The sequence below is a fragment of the Mustela erminea genome, chromosome 11 (assembly GCF_009829155.1).
Source record: "Mustela erminea isolate mMusErm1 chromosome 11, mMusErm1.Pri, whole genome shotgun sequence".
In the NCBI taxonomy this organism is placed as follows: Eukaryota; Metazoa; Chordata; class Mammalia; order Carnivora; family Mustelidae; genus Mustela; species Mustela erminea.
The window spans coordinates 15847747-15860185 of NC_045624.1; the positions used below are offsets into that span (position 1 = coordinate 15847747).

The 12439-nt window shown below is 41.3% G+C and overlaps 1 protein-coding gene across 5 annotated transcripts in view; it reads left to right on the top strand.

Moving 5' to 3' along the window:
- The window catches only part of DGKI (diacylglycerol kinase iota), a 440859-nt gene that overhangs the window by 311113 nt on the left and 117307 nt on the right, over window positions 1-12439 (top strand). For all 5 annotated transcript variants that reach the window (XM_032304023.1, XM_032304024.1, XM_032304025.1 and 2 more), the window contains one exon: window positions 5019-5119. In XM_032304023.1, the coding sequence (XP_032159914.1) occupies window positions 5019-5119 (101 nt within the window). The remainder of the gene's footprint in view (window positions 1-5018; window positions 5120-12439) is intronic.

Consider the following 12439-nt stretch of genomic DNA (forward strand, 5'->3'; position numbering starts at 1 on the left):
GTGATTCTGGCTTCCGCTCTGATATTATCTAGGATTAAATTTGTTTAAAAAGAAATTGAAGCATACAGGTATTAATAAAAATACAACAACATTCTAGCTTCTGCTCTGATATTATCTAGGATTAAATTTTTAAAAAAAAATTTTTTTCAAAAGAAATTGAAACATACAGGCATTAATAAAAATACAACATACTTAACACTATCTACCAGAGATATACTAAGTGCCTTAGATGTATTTTCTCATTTAATGCTCACACATTCCTATCATCAGTTCCACTTTCAAATCAGAAAATGGTTTAGCCAAGATGACTTCAGAGTTCTCAATGTCAAACATGTATTAATTGACAGAGTTCAGATTGGAACTAAGATTTTTCAGAGTGTGGGTCGTGTTATGCAATGTGTTATAGTGTCTTAATATTAAGGGATATTATTCCCAGGTGATTCACGTTACTGATGAGAAGGAGTTATGTGGTGTTGCTGGTCTTGAGGTGACCTTGGGGAACAAACGCCCCCAACTTATTCTCTTTGTCTGTAAGGGGCATCCATGTGAGAAAGTTGGAATGAGGAGAGTGTGTTATGAGGACTGAGAGAAACCTGTGTAGTGAGGAAGGTGTAGTTGGATAGCAGTAAGTGTTCTGGATGGCAGTCCGCCTCTCCCCTCCCCTGCCAGCATCTCAGAGTAAGAGGTGTGTGTAATGTGGATATGGGAAGGTGTGGTCTGGAGCCCAAGTGTGTGGATTTAATGAGATGCTTTCTGGTAGTTTGGAAGGCAGTTGTCATGGGGACATTTAGGAGTTACGTCCAAAACCATGAATTTCCACTTGCATTAAAAAACTCAGTATTGACATTTCAGTGGAAATTTATGAGGAGGTGATAGGTTGAGGTCACTGTCCTGATTTCAAAGGGAATTCAAAGATTGCTTAGTCCCTTTTCAGAACCTTGAGTGATCCCAAGGAAGTCTGGCTTAGAACCCCTACTACAGAGCCTACATCAGTATCAGGGGAGTTTGTGGTAGATGTGGGCATGGAGGCAAATCCCTTTTTATCCAGGTTGTTCATCTCTTCTATGCTCTACTAACTTTCTTGGGAAAATTTAATTTTAGAAAACTAATGGCTCTGCTTTCCCCCAGACTCCAAGAAACAGCTTTGTCACCGTCCACCTCCGCTCAGCCATTAATGGGACATTAATATATTTTGACATAAAGGGAGACAATTGAATTACTTGGCTTTCGCTTAATATCTGTGCATTTTATCTTTCCCACCTTCTAGTTGTCTGTTTTCATGTTATTGCTTGGCCTGTAAAATACCTGTGGGAGAAGGTCCAGGAGAATGATGGCACCATCCAGACTAGACCATTCCCCCTCAGAGGAAGCCCGGCAGCTGGTCGGAAGGGCCTAGGGTGGTCCCAGCATGCGCCCTAAACTTTTCCTGCTCCCTGGCAGCAGAAGATGCTATTGTTTACCAGCAGAATCTTATGTAGGCGAGGGTTTTCAGAATAATGATTATACTGATAGTAGTGAGTATCTACTAAGCACTTAAAATGGGCCAGCCACTTTTCTGTATTCACTCATTTCATCCTCCCGGTACTCTGAGAAGTGGATCCTGTTCTTACCTCTACATTACCTGTGAGAAAACTGAAGCCCAGGGCTTCCTGATTAACCAGTAGGTGGAAGAAGTGTACTTCATGTCAGGGCAGTCTGACTCAGAGCCTGAAGCTCTTCAGCTCTGCTGAACTGCCTTGTCTTTATGCCACGATCCAAAAGAATTCAAAGGAGATTTCAATCACACACCCCATGATTGCCCTGAAATTTGTGGATGGGCCCCAACATTTGATCCAGGCCAAACACAAGGTACCCTCCTCAGAAGAGTGGGTTCAAGCAAGCTGCTGCTGGTAGGAACGTGGGAGGCATTGCAGGTCGTCAGGAGCAGATGGGCGCTGACAGGAAGAGAGGGAGTGTCTAAGAAGGTGGGATGGGGGAGAGTGACAAGCAGTTACTGAGTCTCCATTTTCTTGTCTCCTGCCAATGTATTATCTCCTAAGTGAGATAATATATTAATTCATTTGGATTCTGGAAAGTTCCATTCAAATGACAGTTCCTGTTGTATGTCCATGGTGCACCACCTTTAAGGAGGGTTGGTGGAGGCTGTGGCTCAGGAGGCAGCAGTGTGTGTCTGGAATTGGTGAGCACAGATGCACAGCTGGGAGGTGGAAGTATGTGGGCAGGGAGCAGGCACAGATGGACCGTGAGAAAGGCAGTACACCGTGCTTAGCTAGTGAGGAGCTCCTGGGAGAAAGGAGTACTGGGACTGGTCTATGGTCATTCTCTGAATCCTATTTTCTACTCTACAGCTGCTGCTGGAACCAGGTCTTACTCCCGATGTCTCTACCCACTGGAGAATGCTAGAGCTCAATGTCATTAGACCTACTGCCAAGTCAAAGTGTATTGAAGTAGAGTTCTTTCCACCTCTGTCCTCCCCCATCTTCCATCAGAGAGTATGCTGGGCCAGCATTCCGTGCTTCCTGCTTCCCTCTTACCTGATGTACTTGTGGGGAAATATTTCTTAATTACAATCTTTTCAGGTCACTAGGGCAAACTTGAGAATAAAAGGATCAAACCCCTATAATTTCGGGATAAGCATCTGGCACTAACACTGTGTGGTCATTCTGTTAATTGCTTAAATTCTTTCCTAACCTCTCCTACCTTCTCACATCTAATACCTAACATTCTTTGCTGTAACTCTTATTTTTACTTTGGTTCTGAGTTATCATTTATTTACATATTGATATAATTTTAAAACCTTTTTCTGAAAATGATGGTACTTGATGTAAAATAATCCTTAAGTCCCATCATGTAGCAATAACTGCTTGGGATAGCTCGCTGAACATTCTCTCCAGACACTTGTGTACATATACAAATGCCAAAATTCTGCAGTTTACGTAAAGGAGATTATTCCAGATGTAATTTTCCATAACATTTTTTTCACTCCACAGTGTTCCAGTGAGACTTCCCGCTAAACAGTTTTAGATCCACACATTCATTTGTAATATTTGCCCAGTGTCTTCTTGTTTCAGTGTATAACAGTTTACTTAACTATCCCCCAGCTGATTCCTTATGGATAAGAATCTGAATACCACATAGAGATCATTTGACTTTGTTAATTCAGGCTCTGTGGTTTTGCTATCAAATCCATGGGATTCTTGGCATCATACAATAAAACAAGCATGAAACTGGTGAGTGAAGTCTATAAGACTCTTGCTCCCAGTTCTGCCACTTAGTAGCTCTGTGACCATAAAATCACTTTTCATTTCTGAACCTCAGCTTCCCTCCCTGTACCTGTGATATTTAAGGCATGTTCTACTAATTCAGAAACGTGCCTTCAAATCCCATTTCCCATCACAACTTATGCCAGTTTTATTTACCATTTCCTGTTCCTGTCCAGCACAATGCCCAATACAAAGTAGACACCCAACAGACACACTTTGAATGGACTAGTCTACTGATTTGTCTTCTCAAAATTTTCCCTCAGAATTATCCATCTTGTCATTTCATATTGACTTAGTTTTTAACCCAGTGAACCTCAGACATTTTTATTTGTCCACCCTCTCTCTTTAGAATGTATGCACTTGTATCTAAATATCTTCGTGTGGGAGGAGGAAGTGAGCGATGTATGAGTACGCACATATGTATCCGTAGTTGGGTCTATATGTTGTTTGGGGAGTATTAGAATGGGAGTCTACATGGAGGGAGTTAAGTCTGCTTTGCCCTGAGGTGAGGTATTAGGCAAGAGAATGAGATTAAAATATTGTTCCCTCCTTCCAGAGTTGCAGTGAAATTGCATGCATGTGTGTGTTTGAGGTGCGGGTGGCAGTATTCTGACAATGTTTTATCCCTCCTTCCTTCCATCTATCTTTTTCTTCCTCCTTCCTACTCTTTCTTCCTTTCCCTTTTGCCTCTTCCAGTCCTTCCCTTCTTTACTGAAATGAGTAGAAGAGTAATGCTGTTCTTTCTACTTTGGTCAATAGCAACTCTTATCCCACAACACAAGAAAGGAGAAGCAATCCTGTATTTGCTAAAATTATCTGAACCAGTGAAGTCTAAGTATAAGGTAATACTGAAGGACAAGTGGGGATTGTGTTACATTAATACATTAAAGAAATGCATTGATCCGTAGTGGTGATGATGAAAATTAAATTGTTTCACTCAACTAATGCCAGTGATTAAACGATTTGGAAAATATTATGTAAAACCCAAGGACATTCTGTGAGTGGACAGGAGGCTTCAGAAAGCTTGGTGCTGCCCTCTTTGAATTGTTTGACATGTATCCTTCACCGGTTTGCATTGAGTTCTTCTAAAATAAATTACAACTTCATTCCCTTTCTAAAGAAAGTACATTATATATATTTTAAAATTTTTTCATCATTTTGAGGCAGTCAGAATCACCATCACAGGCAGCATTTGCTGTCATAAGCTTTGAGAGGTGCTCTCGGACTTTTGGGGTATGTAGAGGTATTTTGATCTCAATCCTGTGCTTTCTCAATTCTTGGTCTGTTTTTCAGAGGGTTTTTTTGTTTGTTTTTTTGTTCTTGTCTCTTTGGAGGGCCAAACTGCTGTATCTGGCTGAAAGGGGCACATTTTTCTAGAGCAGTTTTTTACAGCTCTACGCTGTGTCTCACTGGTTCAGATCAGCTGTGTCTAATTTATTCTGAAACTAAACACATGATCTTATTAGAATTCTTAATGACTTAACAGTAAACAGGAAAAGCGTAGCTCCCAGACAGCTTCCAGAAGCTTTTTCTGCCTATTTCCATGTTCTTGCCTAAATTCCAGAAACTTGAGGTTTCTGGAGATACATTCTCCAGATAATGGCCATATTCCGGTAAAGAACGTACAATTCTGGTTTGAATGAGAACATTTTCTTCCAAGCATGAAGAGACATTATTTCCTTTAGTCCTTCCAGGTGCATGTGACTCTCACTTCCACTCTCTCATTTGTCTGACTACTCGGTTCTTGTTTTGCAGTCCCCAGTCTGTCCCAGACCGCCTGAGGATCCGGGTGAACAAAATCAGTTTACAAGACTATGAAGGATTCCACTATGACAAAGAGAAACTTCGGGAAGCTTGTAAGTTGGAAGTGCCTAGTTGATCTCATGTGATCAGCCTGTCTTCAGCTGCTTGATCCTCCTTGGGTTGATGGACAGATTCGTCTTGTGTCCGAAAACAATGGTTAGGAAAATGAAGGGAAGTGTAGTACCATGTGAACCCCAAGAGATGATTTATGGGCTGAAGAAAATGGAGCTGGGCAGAGGAAAACAGCAGAAGCAAATTATTAGGCTGAAGAGGCCAAGTTAGGATCTTTTGGTTTATCAACCACTTTAGTCTCAGGTTTAACTAAGATGAGAAAGCAGAAAGTTGGCGAATGTCGTATGGTATCATACTGTCTAGAAAACCCTTGAGACAGCACAAGTTTCTTTCCGGAGCCTACATCACTCGTTCTTCCTGCGGCTGTCACAAAGTTATCCACAAAGACATGTCCAACACGTCTAGCTCTTACGTGATTGCATGAAGGTCAGAGGCCCACAGAATACTCAATGTCATGATAAAGTGATTCACAGATGATGAGGTGACATTGGTCCTGAATCTTAAATTACTCCACATATGAACGCTTCTCAGTGTTCATATTTTCCACGTGCTTCTTTAAATGCGTAGCTGATTTTTGGTTCATCTTATCTATCGTTCAGTATTTACTGGGCACTTTTTATGTTCCATTCACTAGGTTAGATCCCTGTCTGTACTATGGTAAATGAGGTAACCGGGTAGGCCAGAAGATGTTAAGACTTCAGGTGTGTTAGCTGTTAAGGTTCTGGGCTCTGTCATAGTTGTGGAGACCAATGATCAAGTGCAGTCAAGTCAGAGAAGATCACGACCGGTATCCAAGGGCACAGGCAGGGATTCCAACAGAATAGAAGGAGTTTGATGGAGAACCAGAGGTTTATAAACGTAAGACCCCCCCCCCCCCCCCACTGGTTCCAATATGGAACTATCTAGAGCGTGGAAGACACAAAGGTCAGGAATTGAGGAGGGGACACATTCCTGGGTTAATGACTTCCAAGCTCTGATTCTGGACCTGTTATCTGGAATGGGGTTTAATGGATGGAAATCCTGAAATCCACGGTCATTGTCAGGGGTGAGGGCAGAGACTTTTGATCTGGATGTGGCAGTGAGCAAGAGTCATTTCCCTGGTAGTCCAATCACTGAATCCCCCAGAGAATTCTGTGTGAAAATTCCCCCCGCTCAATTCTCTCTGCAGCTTCAGCTGCCTCAGCCCTTCTGGTTTTTTTCTTAAACAGCGATACCTTCTAGAGCTTCTCCCCTGCCTTCCCCCTCTCCATTCTTCTCTCTTATTTCCTTTGGTAGGAAAGTTTCAAGTGGGGAAGGAGTAATTCCCTGAACCTCTGCATTTCTCCCTTCTATACATGACTGATTATATTTTCTAATATAAATGAGATTGTAAGTGACAGACTAGCACAAAATCTCATTTAATAATGTGGTGGACACATATGTTTGTATTGGGAGGTGTAGCTAGAGGGTGAGTTAAACTAACTTTCAAAGGCTACTCATTATGAAGAAGAGTGTTTTGTGTCCCTTCTCATTCCAAACTTATAGACAAATAGCTTATAATTTTTGAAAACTAAAAAAGAAAGAATGGATCTCAAGTCAGTTAATGTTTTTCAGCTTCCCTTCAACTCTGAAGGAAGTCAGTTGGGAGTAGGGAAGCATTTGAAATTTGGGGCAGAAATGAGATTTGAGGCTTATCGGTGGATTTCAGTTATCTGTTCTATCTTTTCCGTGGCATTATCTGTCTACCATTGCCAGAGGTAATGGTGATTTGAGTTTTTACAAGAAGATGACATTTCCTGGCAAGTGCTTTACTCATCATCTCTTATGTGATAAAACTTCTCTGTAAGAAAACTTCTTATATCAAATTGGGGGAGGTGACTTCGTATAAATATAAATCCAGGAAATTCAGCAGTGTCTTTGGGTCTCAGAAGGACAAAGACACACTCAAAGAGGAAATCAAGAAGTTAACTCATTCTAAAGATTTGAGTCTGAAGAAAACAATACACTAATTAGAAGTAAAGATGGCCAACTCAGGCATTCCACATTTAATATATAATTATGGTGCATCTAAGCTGTGGTTGCTCAGGGAGCTTTGTCCTTCAAAGTTATACATTTGATTCTTTCCTTCACTCTCTTACCTGATTCCAGCTTGGAAACAACTACAGATTCTGGGAAGGCCGACGGAGCTCATACAGAGTATAAACACAAGAACCAGTTCAAGTCCATACGTGACACACCATACCAAAATAGATCTGTTTTTTCAGAAGCACTGGTTAAACAAAATGCATAAAACACCTCTAGGGAAAAGGGATTTGAGGACTGCAGTCTGACCCGAATCCCAAAGGGAGTGAATCCTCTTGGGCCGTCTACTGATGGTCAGCATTACAAACCCTGAACCAGACCAGTGCTTCATTACCGGGCTTAAAGAAATCAGTGCCCTTTCTGGATGATACACTGAGAGGTGCATGCAGCCAGCATGGGGCAGTTTGCCATCGCTGTTTAACAGATCTTGCTCATGTGTCTGGGTCATTATTTGTATTAGATTACAAACTCGAATGTTTGTTGTCTAACAAAGCCCCACTTCCGTCCGTAAGGCAGGACTCCTTGGTAATTACAGGATGGCAGCCCTTTTAATTACCTTGCTTATTTTAGCAGAGAGAAAGATGACTACACTATTTCAAAGATTTACCATCCCTTTTCCATTAGCTCCATCTTGCCTGGGGGCAATTTCCCTAAAATAATAGCATGAAGAGGTTTAGTTTTTGCTAGTCCTAGAGCTTGCTGGTAAATTTCAGACTTACTTAAAAGAATTAGGCTCTCATTACTGACTTTATGAATTATTAACCCTCAAGATAATGGTTATGATGTCCAAGAGGAAGGTCTATTCAGCTTTAAAAAGTGGAACATGAAGAGAAATGTTAAAAAAAAAAATTCCTTGAAGTAAGTCCATAATGATAGCAGAAACTGACTCCCATAATCGGAATGAAATCTGTAAGTGAGTCCTTAATAAAGCATATAATCATATAGTCTAGGCAGAGGGTCGTTAGTTTTTGAGAATCTGTTGTATTTGTAATTCCAAAGGGGTTTCATTGATACAATATGTATTTTTATATCTAGAATAACTTGATTCTGGCCAAGATTTAACACTATCCTGTGTAAACGGGCTAAACTTGACTTCTGGCGTGAGTTTACTCTGCGCTTTTGAATTGCCCTGATAATTCATACAAGTCTGTACTCTAAAACACAAGCAAAAACCAGTTTGAAACCAATTGAAAATACGTGTAGTCTATAAAAGTAGGAGAGGACGGACTAACATTTGTTGTCTATGAGGTATAGTATTCAACGACCCTTTAACATTTTCTCAGCGTAAAGGGAGTTACATGGATATTTTTAAGTATATATAATGTATAATATATAATGGTGTATTATTCTCTGGCAAAGGTGAACAATGTTAGGAATGTGCCCTAGGCAGTTGCTTTAATGGAATTCCAGTCTTTTATTTACTGACATGTTGGAAGAGTCAGAAATGTTTGTGATTGAATCACAGTTGTAACCTTGACCAAGTCATTCAGCTCTCTGATGATCATACCTCTCATCTCTAAAGTGAGAATATCATAGCAGCCTCCCTGACGAAGAGGGCGAAATGTAATCTCATAGATGAAACCACTGGGGCCAAGTCTGGCATGCTAGCATGCTCCCCAAAAGCGGGAACTCGGATTGGGGTTGCTGTTGCTGAGACACACTAGACACACCCGCTGCCCTGCAGTGTGCCGGTCGCAAAACCAGCTGACCTCCTGCACACATGCCTGTGCCTGCAAAGTACACCTGCTCCCACCTCCCAACTCACCTTCTCACTTTCAGAAACAGTGCTGAAAACACTGATAAATACCACAGGAAGGTTAGGGGAAGAGGATGTAATTCACCGCTTAATTGACATGTATTCTGTCTATTGTGAAAGAGACGACTCTGCTGGCGGGATATTTAAACCTGTGAGATGTGTAAACCCTGAATGCCCATATTTGGTGATCTGGCCAGTTACCTGCACACTGCTGTCTTCAGTCCAATGTGCATCACCTGGTTTCGGCACTGATTTTTTTTTTTTTTTTCCAACTTATTTTAGGAGCACCTGGGTAGCTCAGCCAGTTAAGTGAATGGCTGTTGGTTTCAGCTCAGGTCATGATATCTGGGTCATGCCTGCGTTGGGCTCCACGCTCTGTGAGGAATCTGTTTCTCTCCCTCTCCCCTTCCCCCTCCTTGTGAGTGCTCTCTTTCTCTCTCTCAAATAAATTAGTAAATTGAGAAGTACCTGGGTGGCTCAGTCAGTTTACCGTCCTACTCCTGGCTTCAGCTGAGGTCATGATCTCACCGTCATGGGATCGAGCCCTGCTGGGGCTCCACATACTCACAGAGTCCACTTCAGATCCTTTTTCCCTCCTCCACTGCTTCTCCTCCTGTTCATACCCTCTTCCTCTCTCAAATAAAAAGTAAATAAAATCCTTAATAATAATATATGTACATCTTTTTAAAAAAACCCTTATTTACTGAATAATTTAGATTTCTAGAAAAGTTACAGAGATACTGCTGGAATTTCCTATATGCCCTTCACCCAGTTTTCCCTGTTGATGAATACTTTATATTCCCATGCTACCTTTGTCAAAGAAACTGATAGTGCTTATTACTATTAACTAAACTCTGGACTTTCTATCCCAGAGTCTAATCCAAGACATCACATGGCACAGGGTTGGCATGTCTTCCCTGTCTCATCTGGTCTGTGGCACTTTCTGACACTTTCTTCTTTTTTTTTTCCCCATGACCTTGATGATCTTAAATATTGTGGCAGCAGAATATCCCCCAATCTGCCCTTGTCTATTGTTCAACTCATAACGGAGTTACAGATTCTTGGGGGGAAAAAAAAAAGAAGAAGAAGATGGCAGAGGTGAAGTCTCTTTTTTGTCCCATTATATCAGGGGTTACATGATATCCACATGACATCCGTGAGGAGGGTAACCTGATCACTTGGTTACGGTTGTATTTGCTAGATTTCTCCACTGTAAAGTTACTAATTTTTTTTCCTTTCTCGATGTTGTTGTTTGTGAGTGACTAGGTTTAGCCCATCTTCAAATAGGGGGGAGGTGGATTCCTGGGGTTTTTGTTGTTTCTGATTTCCATATTTGACCTCAAGTGAATTTAATTTAACATGTAAGTCAAGGTGGGGCCATTCACTCAGATGCATCCATGCTTTCAAAAACTATATATTGGCAATGATTATACGCTAGATACCACGTTAGATGGTAGACGTTGGAAAATGAAATTGGGTCATGTAACATGACAATATCATTTATTCAGTATGCAATAAATGAGTGCTTACTGTTAGCAAACAGTGGGGGGCGGGGAACAGAAATAGTCCCTGATTCACTAGAGCTTTTCTCTCATGTGATGAGAATTCCAGTAGGGCTATGGAAACACTAGGTACATATTTTCCTAGCAAACATTGCTTAAATGACCAAAGAAGAGGATTGGAACTACATAAGCAAGAATGAGAAAAGCCAATCTAAGTACTAATTAGTTGTATGACCTTGGGCAATACATTTATCCTCTTCAGGCTTCCGTTGCCTTATCTGCTCTGTGCAGTGGTTATACTAGGTGTTTCTTAAGAACTGCTATATTATAATAAATGTTTAGTCTTATAGAAATTATCTAGGGTTCAACATTTTTCCTCCTGAAATATTTCTTTAGTGAAGTTTTTTAAAGCACAGTCATCCCTCATAATGAGTGTGAACATTAGAAAATTGTGTAAGTGCATTTTGCTTCATGAATTTGCTTTAAATACTGATTTTTTTTCTGTTGATTGCTTCATCTAAAATTGAATCTTTCCCCCCTCATTTAACAAGTTGATAACTGGGTCGTTTGGTAGAGCTTAAGCCTCCATTTGGTGGAGGGATGTGTTCCATTTTGAAATCTGTCTGAGGAGTTAAATGATGTCGGCCTGTTCTCTGAAGGGCACTGTCCACCCCTTTGGGAGGGTGTTTGTCTTTTCCTCTTTTTCACGAGTTGACATTTACCCAGAGTTTTGTGTTTCATTTCTTTTGCTATTCTTCCCTAACTTTTGTCTAGATTGTATATTTTTTATTTAAAATGTAATAATAAGTAAAAATAATAGCTAACTCCTATTGCACCATTACTGTGAGCAAGGAAACATCTTAACATTTCTACTCCTATCGTATAATTTAATTCTCCCAAAACCTCTGTGGTTTTGACCTGAGCAACTTGGTAAATAGAGGTGGGGGAGATGTAGAGGACCCACAGCAACCAAGAAGCAGCACACAGTGAGCTAGGAAAAAAACAGAGCTTGTTGATTGTAAGCCAAGAGAAGAAAAATGTTCTGTGTGAGAACAGTGAGAACTCTACCAAATGCCCCAGAGTGGGAGCGACGGAGTAAGGATTGCATGCTAAGAACTAGTCAACGGATTTGGGCAGAAGGTGGTTATTAGTCTCCGCCCAAGAAGTTGAAGAGTAAGGGGCACTGGGTGGCTCAGTGGATTAAGCCACTGCCTTCGGCTCAGGTCATGATCCCAGGGTCCTGGGATCGAGTCCCGCATCGGGCTCTCTGCTCAGCAGGGAGCCTGCTTCCCCCTCTCTCTCTACCTGCCTCTCTGCCTGCTTGTCATCTCTCTCTGTCAAATAAATAAATAAAAAATCTTAAAAAAAAAAAAAAAAGAAGTTGAAGAGTAAAAAGGTAAAGGTGAATAGAATGGGCACATGTGCACATGGGAGTGAAGGAAGCCAGTCTGCATAGGTTGCTGTTTTTAGATGTTTAGCTCTAAAGGGGAAGAGAGAACAGAGTGGTGGCTGCAAGTTGGGCATGGAATCCAGGGAGGATTTTTTTGCTACTTTGTAAGATAGTACAGCTGTCTCTCCTGATGGGACCCATTTCCTAGAGAAAGAGAACTCAATTCAGAAGAGAGGCTGCAGGGACCATGCCTTTGAAGGAGCAGAGATGGAATCCAGTGCCCAGTGGAGCAGTGGGGACAGGCTTTGCAGAGTACAGAGCCGGAAAGGCAGAGGCAGCTGAGTTGGGGATTTGGATTGAGGTTGTAGAGGACCCACAGCAGCCAAGAAGCAGCACACAGTGAACTAGGAAAAAAACAGAGCTTTTTGATTGTAAGCCAAGAGAAGAAAAGGAGAAGCAGAAGTTCTGTTCTGATCACTTTTATTTTCTCAGTGAAATAAGCAAGCCTACTAGCTCACAGTAGGGTCAGGAGGGTATCAATGTTCAGGAAGAGCAGAGAAAGTTGGAAATAATCAATCTGAAGAGGAACACA